Source organism: Leguminivora glycinivorella, chromosome 19 (assembly GCF_023078275.1).
Source record: "Leguminivora glycinivorella isolate SPB_JAAS2020 chromosome 19, LegGlyc_1.1, whole genome shotgun sequence".
In the NCBI taxonomy this organism is placed as follows: Eukaryota; Metazoa; Arthropoda; class Insecta; order Lepidoptera; family Tortricidae; genus Leguminivora; species Leguminivora glycinivorella.
Window position 1 is genome coordinate 7,645,241 of NC_062989.1, and position 23,924 is coordinate 7,669,164.

The 23,924-nt window shown below is 38.0% G+C and overlaps 3 protein-coding genes across 4 annotated transcripts in view; 1 reads left to right on the forward strand and 2 right to left on the reverse strand.

Moving 5' to 3' along the window:
* Positions 1-300: 300 nt before the first annotated feature.
* LOC125236590 (cell cycle checkpoint control protein RAD9A) lies at positions 301-2,194 on the reverse strand. Its single transcript, XM_048143448.1, has 3 exons — positions 2,018-2,194; positions 1,530-1,935; positions 301-1,308 (listed from the first exon to the last, which is right to left on the reverse strand). The coding sequence occupies exons 1-3, from the start codon at positions 2,049-2,051 to the stop codon at positions 543-545; spliced, it is 1,206 nt and encodes a 401-aa protein (XP_047999405.1). The 5' UTR covers positions 2,052-2,194; the 3' UTR covers positions 301-542.
* A 1,261-nt stretch (positions 2,195-3,455) lies between these two features.
* On the reverse strand, positions 3,456-9,662 carry LOC125236705. 2 transcript variants are annotated; one of them, XM_048143623.1, is made up of 6 exons: positions 9,521-9,662; positions 9,028-9,071; positions 8,433-8,702; positions 6,618-6,759; positions 5,280-5,460; positions 3,456-3,700 (listed from the first exon to the last, which is right to left on the reverse strand). In XM_048143623.1, the coding sequence occupies exons 1-6, from the start codon at positions 9,578-9,580 to the stop codon at positions 3,474-3,476; spliced, it is 924 nt and encodes a 307-aa protein (XP_047999580.1). In that variant the 5' UTR covers positions 9,581-9,662; the 3' UTR covers positions 3,456-3,473. The 2 variants fall into 2 exon arrangements, with proteins under 2 accessions (XP_047999580.1, XP_047999579.1); XM_048143622.1 differs by having other exon boundaries at positions 9,515-9,662.
* A 1,893-nt stretch (positions 9,663-11,555) lies between these two features.
* The window catches only part of LOC125236365, a 36,603-nt gene continuing 24,234 nt past the window's right edge, over positions 11,556-23,924 (forward strand). Inside the window, exons 1-2 of the mRNA XM_048143145.1 lie at positions 11,556-11,889; positions 15,368-15,488. Coding sequence (XP_047999102.1) covers positions 11,877-11,889; positions 15,368-15,488 — 134 coding nt within the window. The 5' untranslated portion in view covers positions 11,556-11,876. The remainder of the gene's footprint in view (positions 11,890-15,367; positions 15,489-23,924) is intronic.

Genomic DNA, 23,924 nt, shown 5'->3' on the forward strand with positions numbered 1-23,924 from the left:
TCATAGCACCATCTACATCAGCTGTCAAGTTCGAAACTAATTTGTCTAGCCATTTATCTCTTTATAGGGCACTGGTCTCAAAAAGACCACCCTGTATGACTATCTTTTTGTATTTTTTTCCTGTACATAATTTTCAGGACTACAGCCACTACAGGATGGCGATGAGGTTTGAACTCAGGATTTTTATGAGTCTTGCCGTTCGTTCGTGCCGTTGGTTATGCAATAAACTTGTTCTTTGTCGAAACTAGCCATACGGTGAGCTTTAGTTAGAAAAATACCTACACCTACGCATCTTTCTTGTTCAGTAGTCTGCAAGTTTGATCTCAAGGGGATACAATGTAAAGTACACAATATAAGTAGGCTTTTTAAAAAAGGTTGTAACTGTGTTGGCAATGCGCACCTACCCCTGAAATTGGTAGTATACAGTAGTAATGCTAGCCACACGCCACAGTTGATACAGTTAATGTAAAAAAAAGAAACATAAATAAAGATCATTTAATGTGAGTTTATAATAACTTAAACATATAACAGATAAATCACAGTTACGACTCAGGATCCGAGTCCTCAGCTAACACAGTGCCTTGTAAAGAAGTAATATCTATAGTTTGTTCAAAACACCTTTTGAACACTTTCCGAACAAATGCCACTGCCGTAGGCGACGGTGGAATAACATCACAGTCCATGTCCATATTATCTAACTGGTTATTATTTATTATACTATTATCTTTGACTGCAGCCTCAGTATTGACCTCTACAGGTTCATCTGGGATGTCTATAAAATTGAAAAGGTGGGAGTCTTCTTCTAAACATTTGGATATGTCTGTATTTGATTTAGTTAAGTTTGGTTTCTTCCTTGCTGATCCGTGACTCGTATTCACATCTTTTCTCTTAGTTCTTTCAGTGCGTGTTGTGTTCTGCGTGGTATTTTGAGAGGCACCGTCTGCCTTAGAAGTGGCAAGAACGAAATGTGCCTCAAAAGTAGCTCCGTTATGAACAATAAATACAACTGGACGGCCTGTAGTTTCAAAATGTATTTGGATTGGTAGATTTAAAGCTTCAGCAAATGCTAGTAATGCTTTAAATTCTTTCAAAGTAAATGTGATCATTGTGTCAGCTCCTATGGTGTAGCTATCAAATTCTGCAGCTTTTAACATCACTTGTGTCCGGATAACTTTAGTAAGGTCTCCGACAGTGTCTATATAGTTTCGGAGAAACATGTTCTGTGGGGTTACTTCTAGGGTTACCTGGTCATCTGAATTTTGGAAATTACTTAATGCTTCAGAGAGTATTTTCTGTGGTGATGTTATTCTGAAATGTAAGAAGGTAAATATGAGTAAGTGTTAGCAATTAAATAATGTAAGTATAAAGTGAGATTGATTTTTTTACATTTATTTAGAGATGGTTGCACCAAACAATTTGTTACCTTTAAATTCTTTCCTGCACTTTTTATTGTGAATTTGTGGTTAGTGCATGACCCTTAGTACCTAGCAGTAATTTTTATTTAGAAGAAAATTGTAGAGTAGCTTTACCTGTTTGGAACTAAATCTTTAGTGTACACTGCTTGCATTGCCTTGCAGTCTAATATTGACACAAAATGAGTCTTCACAATCCCATGCTTGCATCTTAGCTGAAAAATCAGCTTACAAGACTCCGGGTCCAGTTTAATCTCTAAATTCTCTACTTGCTTATCCATATGAGTTGGAGATTTAAATGTATGTAAGGCGGATTTCATTGAAATTTTACACTTTAGTCCTTCATTGTCCTCAGTGGAATAGTAATTGTAGTTAAAATAAGAAAAGAAGTTTTTGTTAAACTTCACGACGGCGTAAGCGGATTCAGCTGCGTTTAGAGTCCTTAGCATAACACAGTCCGCAAGCGATTCCAGGTAAAGTTCGTCCCCAAATCTTGCTAAAGCGTGGACTGTCCTCCCTAAAACTGAATAAGTACAAACTATTCTTTAGAAAAAATTGATGAAATTTATAACATCTTTGATAAGCTTTAAATAAAAAAGACTGACCTTTTACATTTGGCCCTGGCACGTGACATTTCATCGTGTTTTTTTATCTATTTACATTCATTAATTACGAAAAAATTCGCGGATTTATCCGCGGTAAACAGTGGTGAGTATTTTTGACACTTCACCGATTTGACATACATTTTTTTTTCTAATTTTCACAATTCGAACTAAACATATTTAAGACAGTGATAAACCCGCTCATTGCTAGTTTCGAGAGCTTGTTTTCTGGGAAATACCAGCCAGTCCCAAGAAACCACAGGAAAAAGCGGGAAAACTATAATAAAATTAGCATGTAGTTCTATGGAGTGAAGATAGTTCGTGACGTGGATCCAGGCCATAAATTCGTGACGTCTTGCTCGAGCGATTTAAAGACTCGAGTTTGAAATATTCTTACGCTCCGAGTTAGATACAATGTTTTCATAACACTTGCAATGTAAAAAATATATATAAATAAATATAAAAATGTTAAGTCTGGTAGGTACCTACATACTAGAAATTTCATAACTCCTTTGGGAGATCGGTTTTTCTATTACCCCCGCTTCGCCTGCGTGCAACAGCGCATTTAGAGATACTGTGCGAGTGTGATGAAAAGTAAGTATGAACTAAATCGTGTTCTAGAACAGAAAAGTGCACTTAAAAACAGTGACAACAATTTGATTCCTCGGAGCGGGGAACAAAAGATCTCTTTTAGAATCAGTGATACGTGATACCTATACAAAGAACGTTAAAACGTGCTAACCTGCTAGGTGGGCAAATAAAACTTGATCTTTGACAATACAAAATGTATTCCTATTCACTGGCTCTTAATAAAGAACGCTTTAAACGCGGGGTCGTCCTTCAGGAACTCGAAGTGCTCGATGGTGGTGTTGGAGAGATGCCAGGCGGCGAGCAGGCGGCAGGCCGGCGGGTCCGAGTCGCAGTACTCGCGCGGGCCGCGCGCCGCCCCGGGGTAGTACACGTACTCCGATAGTACGCGCACTCCGCATTCTTGCACGTTGTCTTCTAGACTTTGTACTACACCAGTCAATTGACAATAATACTTACTAATAGCCATTTGCCATTTCGTGTTAAGAGTGTTACTGTTAGGTATGTTAAATATCGATTTTTAACAAAATCGGACCATAAATGTAGAAATTAAAAGCCGAATGGCGACGGTTTTTTTAGACTCTCGCCTTGATGAAGTCAGATATAGTCTGTCTAGCTATTTTTGTCACCAGAAAAAGTCGCATATTAAAAATAAAGTCTGTCAGTGCCAAGCCATTTCCGTTGCGAGAAAAAAACGGCAATTTAAAAAATGGTGGTTCGAGTGTTTATCGGAATTTCCGTTCCACACAAAATTTGAATTATGTGCCTTTTTAGTTGTTTCTGACTAAAATAGTATAAATTTCGCATAAACGGCTTTGATAGTGTCATATAAATAAAACACAATATCTTAAGGTACAAAATTTATTTCTATTCACTGGCTCTTAATAAAGAACGCTTTAAACGCGGGGTCGTCCTTCAGGAACTCGAAGTGCTCGATGGTGGTGTTGGAGAGATGCCAGGCGGCGAGCAGGCGGCAGGCCGGCGGGTCCGAGTCGCAGTACTCGCGCGGGCCGCGCGCCGCCCCGGGGTAGTACACGTACTCCGATAGTACGCGCACTCCGCATTCTTGCACGTTGTCTTCTAGACTTCGTACTACACCTGTAAATTGACGATGAGGAGCCTAAGCGAACGACTTTTATAGTATTTAATCGTTTGTAGGTAGTTTATGTCGTCTCTGTTTTGATTTAATTAAACAAATTGGTTTATGTAAATTCTTAAATCGATAAACAACACATTTAATATTATGCATATTGATATATTATACGCAAAAAAATAATTATAAAGGCGTGTTTGGATTATCAATCAATCAATCAAAATATTCTTTATTCAAATAGGCATACAATAAGCACTTTTAAATTGTCAACAGTGTACAATATTCATCTTATTCTAAATATCAGAGCAATTTATTGGTGCAATAAACAATATTGTTTTAAAACTACATTGATTTAATAAAATGATATCAATCTAAATTGTATAAAAAAATACTAGTATAAAAACTTCTAGAATAAATTCTAAATGTCAAAAAAATTGTGTAAAAATACATTGAATTATCAATATCATCATTAATAAGCTATATAATTAATGGTTTTCAGCAATACTTGTATCCCACAGTGTTTCATCATTCATGTAGTCTTGTGTGCTATAGTAGGCTTTAGAGATCAGTATACGCTTTACATAATGTTTAAATCGATTAAAAGACAGTTCAGTGATGGCATTAGGAAGTTTGTTATAAAATCTTACACAATTACCCATGAATGATTTTTTAATTAAAACGAGTCTCCGGTCGTGTGGAGACCAAACTCGCAATTTACTTGATTTAAGTAACGACCGGTCTGGCCTAGCGCGTAGTGATTGACCCTGCCTGCTACGCCGCGGTCCCGGGTTCGAATCCCGGTAAGGGCATTTATTTGTGTGATGAGCACAAATATTTGTTCCTGAGTCATGGATGTTTTCTATGTATATAACTTATATAAGTATTTGTATATTATATATATCGTTGTCTGAGTACCCACAACACAAGCCTTCTTGAGCTTACCGTGGGACTCGGCAAGCGCGGATCCAGCTTCGTGCCCAGGGGGGGGTCACGTGGTAAAGGCCCGGGGCCCCAGGGGGGGGGGTCACGTGGTCTATTTGTATGGCCAACCTAGGCTCCAGGGGGTGGGTCATGATATATTTTACTTATTACTCTCGTATTTGGTGACTGAGTCACGCATGGCTTCGTCGAAGTCTGAGGAATTTTGATGTAAAATTCTTACCGTTTTTGCAAGTGTCGTTGACAACAGTTCTAGGCACGGTCAGGTACTGTTCCAGCGTAGTATTGAAGTCGCTCTTAAGACAGAAAGTTGTCTTCCGAGTACTTGGCCCGTCGCGACTGTCTCGTATCTGGTAACTGAGTTAAACACGCACGGGTTTGCTGATTGTCTGGCTTAGTCAGTGTCTGAGAGAATTTTGATGTAAAATTCTTACCGTTTTTGCAAGTGTCGTTGACAACAGTTCTAGGCACGGTCAGGTACTGTTCCAGCGTGGTATTGGAGTCGCTCTTAAGACAGAAAGTTGTCTTCCGAGTACTTGGTCCGTCGCGACTGTCTCGTATCTGGTAACTGAGTTAAACACGCACGGGTTTGCTGATTGTCTGGCTTAGTCAGTGTCTGAGAGAATTTTGATGTAAAATTCTTACCGTTTTTGCAAGTGTCGTTGACAACAGTTCTAGGCACGGTCAGGTACCGTTCCAGCGTGGTGTTGAAGCCGCTCTTCAGGCACAGAAAGTCGTCTTCCATGTACTCGGCCCGTCGTCGTAGCGGGATCGTCTCGTACTTGGTAACCGAGTTGAACACGCATGGGTCTGGCTTCGTCGGGGTCTGAGAAATTTTGATCCGTGCATTAATAGTGAGACTTGGGAGTGCAGAGATTAGCAGATGATAATCCCCTACCCCTTTACCCTTCTGGGAAAAAGGCGTTTATAATGGCATTGGCAGGGGCAGGGGCGCCCGACCGGTGACGGCATTGGCCAGCCCCAATCCCACTCAATAATCCTTTGGCGTCCCTTGGAAGGGTTTCAGCTAGAATCAACCTAGTGATTTAATACTCTTTGCTAGAATCAAGGCGCTCCTGGCCAAAGCATCCGTTTTCCACGTGGAGTCGGTGGAGTCCGTCTTGCGACTTATCACGCAAAACACAATGACTTGCGATATTGGACTAGGTACGTAAAAATAGGTTAAGGTAATAACAGCTCTATAATAACAGAGGCTACTATCTAAAATGGCACAATACCTTCTCACATAAAAAAGTGATTGTAATGTTGTTTAGTGGTAGGACAACCAACAGTAATACAGCTGATTTGGTAAGTATCATGTGGTACATGTGTTCTTCAGGTAATAAACATAAAACACATGTGCTTGTGCATGATGACGTTGCATTTTTTAAGCTGATGGTGATGTCATCATTGTGTTTTTCTACGAGTCGCACAAATAAAAATACATACTGTTATCTAAAGAATCTAATGACCATTAATACTATGGCCTATGGCGTAAACTTTAGTGAAAAACTGGCCCCGTAGCCGAATGGCATTTCTGCGACGCGAAACGAAATCGAAACTGGCTCTGTTGCGCCAATACGCAAGAGCGATAGAGATAGATAGCTACGAAAGAGATATTATCGTGAGCGTTTCGGGCACGAAGCTGGATCCGCGCTTGCTATAAACGATGAAATTTAATTGTTGGAGTGAATGAGAAAAACTTTAGGAATTCACTGAATTCGATTTGTGCCTGTAGGTTTAGAATTCAGAAGCTCGTTGATGTCTTTTATTGATAGGTGTACAGACACTGAGACCTCGTTCTAAAGGCTGTACAGACCTCAACGCCGACGCACGAGGGCCCCCCTTTGCCGTACGACAGTTGCAGCAGCCCCTGGCAGCTCGTCCAGGCGCCATCGCGGATGAGGTATAAACGCGGTGATCCGGCTAGCGTATGGACTGTCACCACAGACACTGAGACCTCGTTCTAAAGGCTGTACAGACCTCAACGCCGACGCACGAGGGCCCCCCTTTGCCGTACGACAGTTGCAGCAGCCCCTGGCAGCTCGTCCAGGCGCCATCGCGGATGAGGTATGAACGCGGTGATCCGGCTAGCGTATGGACTGTCACCACTGATACTCCGGACCTGTGAAGAAATACGAATAGGTACTTAGTTAAGGGAAGGTTAATTTAAGTTTTCGCATCACCGTTTCGTGAAGAGGCCTATTCTTCCATACTATGAGTGAGCAAAGAGACATTTTCCTCCCTGCTATGATGAGCAACCCTTTTCTGTTTTGGACATTTGTTTTTGCATAGGTACATTTTTTATTACATACTTACATATCATATAAATTTATTCACACGTGCGTGATGTAAAAGCAGTACTTATTGCAATGTAAAGCAGTGTCACATGGTATTAAGAGGATACGGTAGCGAAAATGCTAAAATGGAAAGGAGTCCCCCTTTCAACTTGGGAATTTTAGTTAAATATACAAGTGTTATTAACTAGATTTATCGAAAAAAAATTGTCCATTAAGAACAACTCAGTCAATAGATATTTCAAAAAAATCTTTAAAATCGAGGTTTCGCTCTCGACTCTTTCCTCCTTCAAAACTTAATCAATCGGAACGAAATTTGAGAATCTGAATAACAATGAAATCATCTATGTCGGACCGTTTAGCTTTTTTGGTTAATTGTTACCAATCTTGAGTATTGCACCTTTTTTTGCGCCACAATGAAAAAGGCCGTTTTTGGAAATTTTTGATTGACTCTAGAGTCTTTAAAAAGCAGAATATCAAAAAAATCAAAACGGTCCGACACAGATAAAAATAATAACAATCTGTGTTGAAAAAATCATTGCTCTATCTTCAAAAACCAGGGAGGAAATAGTCGAGAGCGTTTGTATGGAGAATTGACCCCTACCGTATCGTCTTAATTACCAAAATTAGATCCACGATCCACCTTATTTAAAATCTACTTGATACTTAAGATGGTGGTTCAGGATTCAATGTACGCTCTCACCGTAATTATCTACTAAGCTTGTCACACAATCTACTACATAATTACCATCTTAATTAGCATTTTCCTGAAAGGAGGTACCTTTTATGCATCATCAAGCTAATCTTATTGTTCCACTTGATGATGTCAACATAGCCGACCCGTAAGTTTGGATGGCGTCATACGTGTTTTAACGCGATTTCCAAACTAAGTATCTACTTAAGGAGTAGCGCACGAAAACGCAAGTCATGCTGGCTGGTCCATGAGTCTAATTATTTTCATTTTTTTTGTAATCCTAACCTTCCTTTTGCAATCGTTTCCTTCACCGTTCGCACAACAAATCTAACTCTCTTAGCTTCACAGGCATGGCGCGCATTAGTCCGTTTTCACATTATCCGATCCGATAACGGATTTCGGATGGATTTCAATGGAAAAAATCCAAGATGGCGCCTAGCTGTAATGTATGGGATATCAGTCCTACATATTTTCTCTTTAAACTTCGCTAACAGTTCCCTCGCAACGCTCAGAGCGGCTTCTAGCTTCGTCTGAAGAGTGGTAGTAGAAGTAGACACGTACTCAACACGTAGCAACAGAATACAAGGTATGCTAGCCGATCTGTTATTAATCTAAGGGTTTCCTCAAACCTATCGATGCGGAATCGGCTCTAGCTGACCAAATATCGCTCGATATGAAGATGGTTACGTCGGAAATTAAGGCAAACGCATTCGAACGCATGTTCATACTAACGGGCGATTTTCGGTCGGCGAAAGCCGATTTCGCGTCGATAGGTTTGGGGAGATCCTTAGTATCTAAAGTCCTCACCTTCCTGTAGCAATATTCTCCTTCAGCGTAGTTTCCCGTTCGCTCACCAAAGCTATTTTCTCTTTCAACTTCGCTAGCAGTTCCCTCGCAACGCTCAGAGCTGCTTCTAGCTTTGTCTGAAGCGTGGGAGTAGACACGTAGCTACCCAGTCCTTCGTTGCTCTCGTTGACTTTTGATAGTTTTGGGAGCTCTTCAGTGGGAATTTGGAGCTCTTGGTCTTCGTACTGTTTTAGGTCCGCGTCGTAATTCATGCGAGCGTTTATGTCTTTACTGTAAATTCATTTAAAAATGTTAGACCTGTAGGTACCTAATAATGTCTAAATGAGTACACACTACAAAACCTACATAATGTCCATTTATACGGTGCAAAACTCGCATGCGAGTTGCATTACATTGCGTTATTTCATACGAGTGCCGAATGTGTGCCAAATTAATAGTCCGCATGCAAGGTAACAAAAACCGCATGTGAGTTCGCGCGACGTCTACGAGTAAATTGGCCCTTATTTAGTACACTTCGGTCTTATTTTGAGAAGAGTAACTTTAGAATCAACAAAATAAATACCTAGAAATTACTTAGAAATTAAGTTTTACTTACACTGATCCAAATTCATCTTGCACTTGAGACATCCACTCTGAGGCCTGTTCAAAAAAGTCAAAAAATTACTCACAAAAAATAAGCTTCCATAAACAGTAAGGTGCAATTTTATTGTAGTGTCTAATGTGTTTGTCACTTCGTTAAATATCTCAGGAACTAGCTATACACGTTTCTAAGGATTTTTGTTCGAAAAATACCTCTAATAAGTACGATATCTGTCAATGTTATTTCTTTCCCTATATAGCACTGCACTGACGAAATTAATGGAAAGTCCCTTAAGTTACAGTATTGTCTAATTTGATTTTGAACTGTAAATGCATTACGATTCATAATATATCATTAATCATTATCATGGACGCTTTCAAAGTTTTTGAGTCACTATGAAAACGGGGTGAGAAGGCCAATATAACTTACAAACATTGTTATCATATTATTAAATTGAAATGTTTGAAGTAAATTATTATTTTCTAATTAGTAAAGTACTTACACTTACCCAGTTCCCGCAACAGACGTGTAACACTTGCAAAATGAAGATTAGCTTATTCGAAAACATTTTTACCTATTAACTAGCCTTCTTTGGGCGGTCTAGTGCCGAACTGCAGCGAAAGAACAGTGTTTACAAAATACATACAGCGATTAGAGAACCGAAGTAGCCATTGTATTCTTGTTTTTGAAAAAGGTTTACCAGGTGGATTAAATTCTATTGTCTTTCGTGGTATGTTCAGGAGTATCTCTTACTTAAGGGCATGTTTGCTCGTTCAGATTGATTAGTGTTTAGTGCGAATTCATTGTGTTCACAGTTCACACTCGATGTTTAAACGCATGTGTATGAATTGGTACGAATCACTGATAAGTGCATAAACAGAAATACACACATAAACAGAAACTTACAGAAATAGATGTGTGATTTACATTGGTCACCTAATTCTGCCCTTCATGTCTACTTTGATATTATTTTAGGAAATCTTTAAAAGCTGTATACTGTATGTAACTGTGTGTGTACCTAATGACTACAAAATAGATGTAATAAATGGACGGCGTCCATAGGTGGACCCGTATACCTGAATAATGCTATTTCCCAATTTTCCCATACGAGTTAAAAGTATTATGTGTTCCTGTTCAGTAGACACATATATGGCAGCTAGGTACTTGATAATAATGTAAAATATGGAAATATTTACGTCATGCTCCACGGCAGCGCCACCTTAGCTTTGATGAACATAAACATATGGGAAAATATTTATATAAAGTCTATAAAATTCTAGACTAATTAAAAAAATATCTATGTTTCTAGTTTCGTCGTGAGCTCTTATACATTGTGGCGCTGCTGTAGAGCATACTCCACAGCAGCGCCACCATAAAATATCAATTACTGCATATGGTACAGGCACGTATATGGCTTCAAATAATTCTATAACAATTCTATATTGACCTAGCTTACAAAATCCCTACTTTTATTTTGCAAGTAGGAAAGTACGATGCCACAAATCTTTTAAAACAAATAATTATCGCAGCACCTTAATAAAAAATAAAGGCAAATACACTAACAATTTTGCCGAGATTTTCAATAAGGCGCTGCGATAATTATTTCTTACCAAAATATTTTGGTTAGGTAATTGAAATTACCCCACCCGCAGTCAAGATTGCCTCCTACACCTTATAGTCTGTACCTACAGACAGTGTTGTGTAAGCAGGCACCGTAGCCTAATGGCATTTCTGCGACGTAAGATGCCACCGATACGCCGCAGAAAGGCAGTCTGGCTCTGTCGCGCCAATACGCAAGAGCGATAAAGATATATAGATAGCTGCCAAGAACGATTTAATAATGGACTTACAAAGCCCATGCTTACAAAAAAGCGTACCCTTGAAATGTATGGGCTTTTTAGGCTTAAAACTAGATGGCGCTGTTCGCAGCCTGGGAGTGGCCAAAATCATTTTTTTTTTCATAAAATATTTTTGCGTATTTATATGTTAGGAAAAAATGACATATTTATTTATTTCAAAATCATGATATCACGTCTTCACGTCAATACACATTTAAAAAAAAAAATATTTTGTTGGCATCATAGTGTAGTTATGATAGTATTTAATAGGTGGCGCTAAAAAATCGAGATACGATTCTTAGAATGAAGCATGTAAATCCTTTATAATATAAATAATCCTTGATAGCTGCGACAGAGATATTATCGTGAGCGTTTAGGTATGCATTAAGCTACGCAAACAGTATCGCAATCTAAGGGATGATATTGACCCAGTTTGCAATTGGGTCGCTTGGGTGCCTTTGTCTGGCATTGAATAACTTCTCTGGGCAGTTTGTGAGCTGAAAGTGTAACAGCTGCGATCAGGGTAGTAGCCAGAGTTGACAGTCCTCGTGCATTATTACACAAACCTTAATAAATTATACCTACCTACACGTAAATCTTCCTGTAAAATCTTTATTGTTTGTTTGTTTCGTATATTTGTGTCTATCAGCTTTAGGCCACCTCTTTGATGGAAAGCGAGTTATAATAACGGTTCCGGTGGCCGCAATACGTCTACTGCACGGCAGTGAGCCGGCGGCCCGGTCCCGCGCCGCACGCAAAGCATCGATTACTTTACAAATATCGAGCAGCGTCAGCGATAAACGCATAAAAAGAAGATGCGTACACTATTTTAAAGCTATTAGTTATTTATAACACAATACACAGTGAATGCCGATGCAAGCACACTTTCTGTGAAGCCTATTTAAAAACGCAGTGACATAAGTAACGGGAGATAAGTGTATGGTATTTTGTTTACTTGTGTTTTGACCGTCAATTGCCTAAAAGAGCAGGAAAACGAAACTTAGCCGCAATAGGCAAATATCAACTATGGATTTAAGTGGTAAGCGTTGGATTTGACGTTTTGTAAATATTTAATATGTACGCGATCAATCGTCATCGTCAATAAAGCTAGTCATTTATAGGTATTATATTCCTTTATCCGTAATAATGGGCTGGATTTAATTACCTTTAACTGTGTTTAACTAGTCTTGAAAAATAATGACAGTTAACAATGGAATGGTCACTCAATATCTGAGGTAGAGTCAACCGGGGCGAGTTTGAATAAATTCTGGAATATTACGATTTTTGTAAATAATGTCTAGAGCATAATATTTCAACCATTTAAATGAAATAAAATAAAAATTAAATTAACCTAAATAAAACTAAAGTTAAAAGTTAATACATTTAAAGTTAATACATATTTTTGTAATTAAATATTTCTTAAAAGCTTCCCTCGCACACTATACGATGGTAGGTACAGTCGGCTGTGATTGTAAATAATTGTATGTTTTGTAACACATAATGTGACATAATACTGCATCATGCGATTAAAAAAAAATAGACAATAGAAGAATATGTATGGTTATTCAGAAGTTATCAGGTGATTGTGTGAAAATAGTTAATTTATATATAAAACGTTATAAAAGTTAATATCACTGTTGTCAAAATTCTCCTATTTATGTCACATACTTTTATTTTCCTTATCTTTTGTATTATTTACTTAACGTACTAGGTAAATGGAATATAGCTTGTGACTAGAAAAAAATACCAAATTAACATTTTGTATAGTGCGATAAACATTTATTAATTTGCCGTTTTTTCGAGTGACAGAAATGGCTTGACATACTTAATTTAAAGGCGCAAACGCCGAGTTGTGTTATCCGGAGCCTAGCGTCAATAAAAAATAAACAGTAGGTACGTATCTACTCATATCGAACCAGTTTATCCGGTAGGTTCACAAAGAGTTTATTTTTCTTGAAATATCTGTTATGGATATGACTGAAGTTGCTTGATAGTAATGATAGTATGTATATGTCAGTCTTGCGACCCCTATTATTTTGGTAGTATTACCTACCAAGAAACTGAGGAAATAGTTATATCAAATTACATTAATTCAAAAGGCGCACTCGTGCAAATAAATGTAAAGCATTTAAGTAGGTAAATAAAAGGATCAAAGTGTAACTACCTATTGCAAAAATTGAACCGGAGTCTCATCAAAATATACAGGACAATCACATATGAAACTGCAATACAACCTGCTACAATCAGAGAAATTAGACTATTATAAATAATGGTCGAAATTAGACGGTTAATGACGTCTTCTAACTAAAATATTGTACTAAATTTAATTGTTTGCAATCCACAATATAAAAGTACCTACTCACTACGCTCACCGTACTACTTTTACGCATTCAAAAACTACTTTTATAAGCCTAACAAGATTTTATTTGACCCTCGCCACGTTGCGGATTTTCAGCTGAACTATAGTTATTTGTTATACAAGGGGGCAAAGTTGTATTTTAACGCCGAGTGTGGAATTGAAAAAAGAGCAAGTGAAAGGGTTCTATAGTTGAACCACGAGCGAAGCGAGTGGTTCGAGAATAGAATCCTGAGAAGTAAAATACATTTGCACCAGAGTGTAACACAAAACTTTTCCCCTCACTATAGCGAGGGAACTACAACGCAAAAAATGCGTTTATCACTGCTTCCAGTAGTTCCACAGGTGGTAAATCATCTTTATTACTAGATTCACCTACTTTTATCAGTTTTAAAGCAGTTAATTTGACTTTATTCAGGGTCAAATTACTTTACCCACTAGTGGATAAAATGCGTTTTTACCCGCTGGTATTAAAGGACAAAACACGTGTTTCCGAGCTAGTGAGGGGAAATAGTTATTTGTTATACAAGGGGGCAAAGTTGTATTTTAACGCCGAGTGTGGAATTGAAAAACGAGCAAGTGAAAGGATTCTATAGTTGAACCACGAGCGAAGCGAGTGGCTCGAAAATAGAATCCTGAACTTAGCGAGTTTTTCAATACACGAGAAGTAAAATACATTTGCACCCGTGTGTAACACAAAACTTTTCCACTCACTACAGCGAGGAAACTACAACGCAAATTAACAAGCGCACTATCTAACCCGCCATACAGATAAATATTAACCCACTCTCAGACTACATACACTAGAAATGGGCATTTCTCAGGAGGCGCGTTTTTACGTGTCCGAGGCAAAAAACGTCAGAACGGACTGTTCTAAAAATCTGAATTAATTCAGGCATAATCTTCAACCTCTGTTCTATTTGGTACACCTTAACATTATTTATTTATTATTTGTATGATATGAGTAATAAAATATTAAATGCGAAAAATGACCGTCGGTGGGGGTGTCCCGCACTCAGAATTTGCAAAACAAAAAATCATAACTCAAAATGGAGTTGTTGATCGTAGTTGTCATATAGATATTCACGTATAAGGTATTAGTTAACCTATCATATTTTCTGCATAAAAATAATATGTTAGCTAAACTTACCGAGTAAAGACAAATTTACCATGTGTCCCGGGCTAGTGATTGATTTCGGTGTAATTTTATAAACATGACATTACTCTTACAAATTAGTAGATCAGGGACGTAGTAGCACAAATATAGTTAGTTTTAGCTATGTTTTAACCATTCAGTGTAGAGTAGATGCAGTACCGTTTTATAAAGGGCACTTTTTGAAGGTTTCTCAGTCGCAGTTCGCAGGGTTTGGTCCCATGTTTTTTAAGATTCGGTGGATCAATTTACTCCCACAGTTTAGGTCCATTTGTCGTTATGTAAGGTACTAACAAATCCTTGAATGTATGTTATTACGTCATTATAACATCTCCTCTGTATGATGCATGCTATTGCAGTTATCTCCAAAAAAGCTATAAAATTTGATATCAGTGGAGTTGATTTCCGTGGTTTCGGTGGATTTTTTGACCACCGATATCAAAAAAAGTGACCACCGACTTCAATTGCCACGTTGTAAACTGATTAAATGTCCATTATTTTCTAATATTTCATACTTAAATAGTAGGATATACCTTGTAAAAACATAGAACTATGTTTCTAAGCAAATTAAGCCACTCTATGGGTACAAAATTCTCTACTCGATAATGACTAGCATATTACCATGTTAAATTTAGTAAAATTGCGCGATTATGAGCCTTTTTACATGACCTGTCATCGAATTAAAATGAAAAATATCATTAAATTGAATAATAAGTTATATATTAAGTTGAAATGTGGAATAATGTATAAAAAATTGAATTCGGTGGGGCAAATTGATTACAGTGCCCATACATAATTTCGGTGATTTTAAAATGTCAGATTTCTTACAAACTATAAGGTTCTAATGGAGGCCTCCACCACCAATATTTTTTATATTTAGGCTAGATTTTAGTAAATTGACTGACATATCAATAAAGTAGTAAATAAAAATCAGCACCGAAATCAGCACCGAACGTCATCCCTGAGAACAGTGAGAACCGCCCAAATAAGAAAAACAACTTATTTCAGCACAAGAGGTTATCGACGGGCTCTTCTCCAAGGAAGCTACCGAGGCCCCGTCAGACTCCGTTAAACTAGAAGAACTAGACCTTGAACTGCCGAAATGGTTCGACGAGAAGAAATACAACCAGTGAGTATTTAGACATAGCCATTGTTTGTTTGTTTGTTTGTTTGCGATTCTGTAAGATTGTTTGATCGTTTTTAGAGTTCCATACCAACAAGGTAAAAAAGGAACCCTTAAGCTTATGGTGTGACTCTGTCTGTCTGCCTGTCTGTGAACATTTGAATATTACTATAGGTCCATTTTAAATCGTAATACATTATTATTCTGTAGCAGTTGCTTAAAATTCCATCTCACCCCCATACATCCCTTCTCTCCCCATTCATAACCCAACTACCCCCGCGAACCCTACTCACCCCAAGTTACGGTACTTATATTTTACAAACCTGAACGTTGTGTTGGAGGGATTGATTTTGAATCTTTTTCGCAATGTTTGAGCTTCTCTGGGCAACTGCCATTTGGGTCCATGACCTAAAGTAAAAAAACCGGCCAAGTGCGAGTTGTACTCGCGTTGTAAGGGTTCTGTACACTACAAGAAGGGCTTAAGCGCCTCTTTTTTAATAGGAACTTAAATCATTTTTTATTTATCGATTATTTGCGAATAATCGATATTTTGAACAAAACGAAACAGAAATGAGTTTATATGTAATATTCAAACGCGCTCACACACTTTCAAGAGATTTGGTAACTCCTTGCAGCGGTAATTTTTTGCCTATTTTCTTAAATAACTTGAAAATTACCTTATTAAAAATTATTTGAAATACATATAAAAAACCTCTTTCATTTGATATGTAACACAATATAGTTCTAGAAACTTTGATTTTTAATTTTCACTTTTACCTCCCAAAAGTGGCTCTTATAATTAAATTTTCTTAATTTAAATTACATGTCCGTCTTTGGGTCACAGGTTTACAATTTACATATGCGTGCCAAATTTCAAGTTAATCGGTTCAGTAGTTTCGAAGAAAATTGGCTGTGACGGACAGACGCGCGAGTGATCCTATAAGGGTCCCGTTTTTAGGGTTCCGTAGTCAACTATAGTTTCGCCATGTCTGTCTGTCCGTCCGTCCGTCCGCGGATAATCTCAGTAACCGTTGGCACTAGAAAGCTGAAATTTGGTACCGATATGTATATCAATCACGCCAACAAAGTGCAAAAATAAAAAATGGAAAAAAATGTTTTATTAGGGTACCCCCCCTACATGTAAAGTGGGGGCTAATATTTTTTTCATTCCAACCCCAACGTGTGATATATTGTTGGATAGGTATTTAAAAATGAATAAGGGTTTACAAAGATCGTTTTTTGATAATATTAATAGTTTTGGAAATAATCGCTCCTAAAGGAAAAAAAAGTGCGTCCCCCCCCCTCTAACTTTTAAACCATATATTAAAAAATTATGAAAAAAATCACAAAAGTAGAACTTTATAAAGACTTTCTAGGAAAATTGTTTTGAATTTGATAGGTTCAGTAGTTTTTGAGAAAAATAAGGAAAACTACGGAACCCTACACTGAGCGTGGCCCGACACGCTCTTGGCCGGTTTTTCCTTTTTGAGGTAACCCTAAAAAACAATTCCGAAAATGCGGCTCCGGTAATAAATATTTGTGCACCTTAGATTATAAACATGTATGTTAAATTGTTAACGAACCAGTCACAAAACATGCTAAGAATACATTAAGGTCGAAAAACAAAGGTTAAAGTTATAAGATTAAGAGCTTATTGGACATCTCTATCAGTATTTGAACAACAATCTCCCGGTCAGGCGATTCCGGCATCGTTCGGCTCGCGTTGCTACGCTTGCTACGTAGCAATTATGGTACTCGACGTCCCTTTTTCATGCGCATGATTTTGCATATCGCAGATTAAATAACTAATATTACATGATTTTTGACAACCCTTAGGCCGTTTTCACATTATCCGATCCGATATCGGATGTCGGAAGGATTTCCATAGAAAAAATCCAAGATGGCGGCTGTAATGTATGGAAAATCGGTCCGACATCCGATATCGGATCGGATAATGTGAAAACGCACTTACAGTCGAAAGGGATACTGCCAATGCCATGCATTACAATTATTACAAAGGGACAACACGATTCGACTCTAAACCGCTGTCAATTTTCACTTTTGTAGGGGGAGTGTCCTTTCTGTACGTAGGTACTATACTTTGTCAAACAAGTCTGTCAGTAAATAAGAATAAAGAAAACTATATGCATCATTTTCTTTAGGGTGCTATAGAAAAGGATACCTATAGTTTTCTTTGTTCTTCTTTACTGACAGACTTGTTTGACAGAGTGTATTAGGTATTTATTTTTATTCTGTAAACGCGGTTATTTTTATTCTGTAAATTCTGTATTCTCCTATACGCGGTAATCGGCATAATCGCATGCAAACATGATTGCCGTAGGTTTTTCCCACTTCTCACGTACTTCGATGCGATATCGAATAAAATAAGCTTATTTATTACGCATTGAGAGCAAAAAAATCGTCGGTATACTGCAGCGGGCGAAGCATGGAAATGTGATAGAGATAATTTGACAGTTAGGGTTCAATAAAATGACAGTAATTTTCGATATATATCGCTCTTAACATGCTGGCTCGTTAGAGTATGAAGTTAGTTATACATTTATAGCAGTAAGTGACCGAGCTGATAAACGCCAATTCGCATAACATGCTCGTTGGATTGGATACATTTGACAGATCGTCCCTTGTTGACAGTTTTTGGGGAGTTCATTTTAACTAAGTGGTTTTGAGGTCACGATAAGCTTTATCGTCGAAGTAAAATTAGTGAATCAATTTATTTTAAAGTATAAATATCCGGTAAGCATCCGTTTTCCATGATTATATTAGACGTTTATTAGTTAGAAAGTTATCGATCCGAGTCACTTTAAAACAAATGCAACCTTGTTGCTATTTTCTATCAACCGAAACCGTAACCGTTAGCACTAGAAAGCTGAAATTTGGTACCAATATGTATATCAATCACGCCAACAAAGTGCAAAAATAAAAAATGGGAAAAAATGTTTTATTAGGGTACCCCCCCCCCTACATGTAAAGTGGGGGCTGATATTTTTTTTTCATTCCAACCCCAACGTGTGATATATTGTTGGATAGGTATTTAAAAATGAATAAGGGTTAACTAAGATCGTTTTTTGATAATTTTAACATTTTCGGAAATAATCGCTCCTAAAGGAAAAAACCTGGTGTTTCGGGTGTCCATGGGCGGCGGTGATCGCTTTCCATCAGGCGACCTGTCTGCTCGTTTGCCTCCTATCCCATAAAAAAAAAAGTGCGTTCCCCCCCCCTCTAACTTTTGAACCATATGTTTAAAAAATATGAAAAAAATCACAAAAGCACCTAGCCAACGTCGCAACGCTTACGCTTCGTAAGCGTTGAGTAGCTAGCTCTCCCTATCGGTCTTCGGTAGTGGCGCAGAGGCAGATTGCGTTTCGATCGCCCCGTAGGTACCATCAGCGATTTTTTATTTTTATTTATTTAATCAAAAAGTAACATAGCATTACAGTTTAAACTAAGGCACTGTGAAACTACAAAATACAAAACAAGACAAAATACAAAAAAATAATACAAATTAAACATTAGATTTGGGCGACGACGTAACAGCGTGGCTCCGTTGCGTCGTCTGACGGGGCGTATAGGATTCGGCAGGTTGCCCCGGAACCGACGAAATACCACACCCTTCGGCGAGAAGTCTGCGCACGCGATGGTGTCCTGCAGCGTGCGCGGCACTCATTATCATTTCGACTAGGCCAGCTGAACTTACTACATTGTTGCTTGAACTCTCACGTTCTGCATAAGTACCTACTAATACTAATAATTATAACTGGGAAAGTATGTGTGTTTGTATGACCGTCTAAAACCATTTTTAAGTGTATTTAGTTAAAAGAATGGAGAGTGAAATAGGCTACTTTTAGTCTCATTCTAAGAAGTCGCGGACAAAAGCTGAATGAAGCGGACTGTGGAATGAATTGTCGCCTGCGGTATTTCCGGACCGATACGACCTTCAAATCTTCAAGAAAAGAGCGTACACCCATCTTAAAGGCCGGCAACGCACCTCCAACACCTCTGGTGTTTCGGGTGTCCATGGGCGGCGGTGATCGCTTACCATCAAGCGACCTGTCTGCTCGTTTACCTCCTATCGCATAAAAAAAAATCAATAAACGGAATGATGGAATTGAACGTCGTGGTCAACGATTATCAATGTATCACTTCGACTAGGCCGCCTGAACTTATTACTTAGGTCGTCCATTAATTACGTCATACTGTATAGGGGGAGGGGGTTTATGGAAAAATCACCATCACTATGGGGGAGGGGCGGGTTTAGGAACATATCAATCAATCAATCAATTATTTATTCGTGATAACTACAACATACACAAGTAAGAAAACAGAAACAGCAAATAAAAGAAATTAAACATATAAGTTACCACGAAATGGTCCCGACTCAGCATAAAATGCTAACCCAAGGGTCAGCGCTGGTCTTCCGTCGGGACCATTTTGTTGGTCACGAACGCAGCTGTACGACGCGGACCCGTGACATAGTGAACGCAGCGCAATATCACGTGTATTTTTTGTTCCTGTGCTACACTGTACCACACCTCGGACACTGACGATCAAATATATGAAAGAGGCGCGTTCCTAGCACACAGTCCAAGCTCGTATAGGTGAACGCGTACTATTCTTGTACGAGTGAAATATGACAGGTCGACTGTTCGCGTTTTTGTAACTGTGAGGTAACCGAGAGGGGGTGGGTGGCACATTCAGCGGGGAGCAGGAGTGGCCATACTGTACGATAGTACTCTTTATTATACTGTGACTGTACTATGTAAGTGACTTAAAGTGACTCACATAGTACTTCCTGTAAGTGACTTAAAATAAACAGTTTCAAAGAGCTGTGTGCAGTCGGTTATTATTAATTCTCAATAGTTATTTGTTATACAAGGGAGCAAAGTTGTATTTTAACCGAGTGTGGAATTGCAACACGAACTATTCTTGTGTGTACATGTACGTACGTGTTTGTGAGCGTCATGAATAAATGTCTTTTATCTTTATCTTTATCTTTAACTAGATTCTAGGGTTGAACTACGAGGTAGCGAGTGGATTCTATGGTTGAACCTGAAAATAGAATCCTGAGCGAAGCCAGTAGTTCAAAAATAGAATCCTGAGCGCAGAGAGTGTTGCAATACACACGAGGTAAAATAACTTTGCTTCCCGTATGTAACATATAACTTTTCACCTCACTAAAGCGAGGAAACACGCAATAAAAACAACTGGAACATAATTGCACAGAAATAAGTCAATTTGCGTTTATTACAATTTCCACGATGCACCGACCGGCACCACAAAAGTTTCGAATTAAGTATCAAGAAGAAAAATCTATTTGGGTGCGTTCCGTTTCACCACAGAACTAAATCAAGATAGAAGGAAAATGCTCGGCGATTAACAGCGAAACCGAGCGTGTAACGTTTTGTGTCGAGCCTATGACGTCACGAGTGTACTTTAGTGATGGGAACGTTGTCGCCGCGTAACCCATTCGATCGATTGTGGAGGTTACGTGCGGGATGCCCGCCGAAGTTAAAAATATCGGATGTTCATCTTCGTTGTGAAATGAAGTAAGTATATACCTGTATTCGTGTGATTCACTAGTAGGTATATAATTTGCCTAAGGCCAGGAAGAAAGATTTTAGTAGGTAGGTATTAATACTAGTTAATATTTCGTAATATTTTTAAGAAAATCGACCATGTACTCACAGCATTATCCTCATGTTATATTTGTTACAACTTTTAGTAATATATAAATATAATTAACCATTAACACATTTTTAGAGTTATTTTTATTCATAATAAATATAGAGCGTATTATGTTTGTATTTGTTTTTCTGCCGACCACAAATTCAACGTTAATACCGTAACTGTAACCTATTTTAAAGTTAAATTTACTTTTCCCCTCACTAGCTCGGAAACACGTGTTTTGTCCTTCAATACCAGCGGGTAAAAACGCATTTTATCCACTAGTGGGTAAAGTAATTTGACCTTGAATAAAGTCAAATTAACTGCTTTAAAATTGATAAAAGTAGGTGAATCTAGTAATAAAGATGATTTACCACCTGTGGAACTACTGGAAGCAGTGATAAACGCATTTTTTGCGTTGTAGTTTCCTCGCTATAGTGAGGGGAAAAGTTTTGTGTTACACTCGGGTGCAAATGTATTTTACTTCTCGTGTGTTAAAAAACTCGCAAGTTCAGGATTCTATTCTCGAACCACTCGCTTCGCTCGTGGTTCAACTATAGAATCCTTTCACTTGCTCGTTTTTCAATTCCACACTCGGCGTTAAAATACAACTTTGCCCCCTTGTATAACAAATAACTATTTCACTCGTACTTTATATGTATAGTTTCATAACAATATAAAAACATAATTATAATTTCCACTGCTTCGCAAAATCGATTTAAATCGAATAAGGAAATCGCAGCATACATGACGATATAGTTACGTGGTGCACCACTATTCTTAAGTTCGACGGACAAAATAACAAATCTACCTTCACTTTGTCTCGACAGTTTGAATAGCCTATTTTTATATCGCTTGTTTTAAACGCACGCCAAGTCGGACTCGTCAAATTAAAGCCGCAATGGAAAACTAGTTTGACGGCCGTACGTCAGCTAATGTTTTGATGATAAAAATAGGAAAATCGTGTTTTTTATTTAATAAAAAATATTTTAGGACAAATGGTACTTACCGATGATAGGAAACACTTTGTTTAACACCCTTGCTTTTATTGGTGGTGTTTGAACAGTTAATTATCGAATACCGACCCATTTTGTATTTTTCACTGTATGTCACTCGCGGGCAGCGGTCGGGAGCAGACTGACTTGCGCGGCGAACAATGTTGCTCGCTATTTAACTTTTCCGCACGCGAAGTAGATACACTTTTTCCTTCTATCTTGATTTAGTTCTGTGCGTTTCACGCGTTTTGAGATTGCAATGTTACTTAAGGTGCGTTCTGAATAAGTACAATGGAAGAGTCAAAAATACAATTTCTTGTACAATTTCAAGTGTTTTATGGTAAAATCATGTTATAAAATTGTTTGAATTTAATGTTTTTAGTCGGATACAATTCGATATGAAATTATTTTTACGTTCGCATCACATGATTTGTTAACACAATTTAAGCACAGGGAGAAAATTGTCCTGTCTGGGACATGCCTTTACAAGAAATTATATTTAAAAAAGTAACTAATGACACGTTCGGATTTCAAATATTCTTTGCACTCTTGTGTTTTCAAAGAATAAAAATAGTACATTACATCAGAGGCCGGGAAAATGAGGATTTCCGGCCAAGTGGGTATATACGGCCGAGCGAGCGTGCGAGCGAGGCCGGATAGGGATACGAGGCCGGGAATCCGTTTTCACGCCGAGGCATGTATAGTGCTTTTCTCAAACATACAATGAAATAAAAAAAAATGCTCTAAAGGACAATATTTTATAAAAAAAGTTACTTTGCAGGCCTAGGCCTAAAAAATAATATGAAATCCCTTTACTGTAAAGGACTGTAACAGTCCTCTCGAGTTGTTGCGCCCAAAAAGGCCATTTTAAGGACCGTAAAGACAATATTTCATTGCATGTTTGAGAAAAGTCCTTTTCGAGCTAGTGATGTGAAAAGATATTTTCCCCTCACTAGCTCGGAAACACGTGTTTTGTCCTTTAATACCAGCGGGTAAAAACGCATTTTATCCACTAGTGGGTAAAGTAATTTGACCTTGAATAAAGTCAAATTATTATTATTATTATTCAATTATAGGCGAGGAGCTATTCAGCTGATGAGCCTATGTCACACAGTGCTTAACTGCAATTAACTGCTTTAAAATTGACAAAAGTAGGTGAATCTAGTAATAAAGATGATTTACCACCTGCGGAACTACTGGAAGCAGTGATAATAGTTATTTGTTATACAAGGGGGCAAAGTTGTATTTTAACGCCGAGTGTGGAATTGAAAAACGAGCAAGTGAAAGGATTCTATAGTCGAACCACGAGCGAAGCGAGTGGTTCGAGAATAGAATCCTGAACTTGCGAGTTTTTTAACACACGAGAAGTAAAATACATTTGCACCCGAGTGTAACACAAAACTTTTCCCCTCACTATAGCGAGGAAACTACAACGCAATTTAAAATGCGTTTATCACTGCTTCCAGTAGTTCCACAGGTGGTAAATCATCTTTATTACTAGATTCACCTACTTTTATCAATTTTAAAGCAGTTAATTTGACTTTATTCAAGGTCAAATTACTTTACCCACTAGTGGATAAAATGCGTTTTTACCCGCTGGTATTAAAGGACAAAACACGTGTTTCCGAGCTAGTGAGGGGAAAACGCATTTTTTGCGTTGTAGTTTCCTCGCTATAGTGAGGGGAAAAGTTTTGTGTTACACTCGGGTGCAAATGTATTTTACTTCTCGTGTGTTAAAAAACTCGCAAGTTCATGATTCTATTCT

Bases quoted from the DNA above. Each gene is read 5' to 3' on its own strand.
- LOC125236590 (XM_048143448.1), bottom strand. From the start codon at position 2,051: ATGAAATGTCACGTGCCAGGGCCAAATGTAAAAG. The intron at 1,936-2,017 runs GTCAGTCTTTTT...GTACTTATTCAG, and splicing joins GCCAGGGCCAAATGTAAAAG to TTTTAGGGAGGACAGTCCAC. The intron at 1,309-1,529 runs GTAAAGCTACTC...CTTACATTTCAG, and splicing joins AAAGATTTAGTTCCAAACAG to AATAACATCACCACAGAAAA.
- LOC125236705 (XM_048143622.1), bottom strand. From the start codon at position 9,580: ATGTTTTCGAATAAGCTAATCTTCATTTTGCAAGTGTTACACGTCTGT. The intron at 9,072-9,514 runs GTAAGTACTTTA...TTTTTTGAACAG, and splicing joins GTTGCGGGAACTGGGTAAGT to GCCTCAGAGTGGATGTCTCA. The intron at 8,703-9,027 runs GTAAGTAAAACT...ATGAATTTACAG, and splicing joins CAAGATGAATTTGGATCAGT to TAAAGACATAAACGCTCGCA.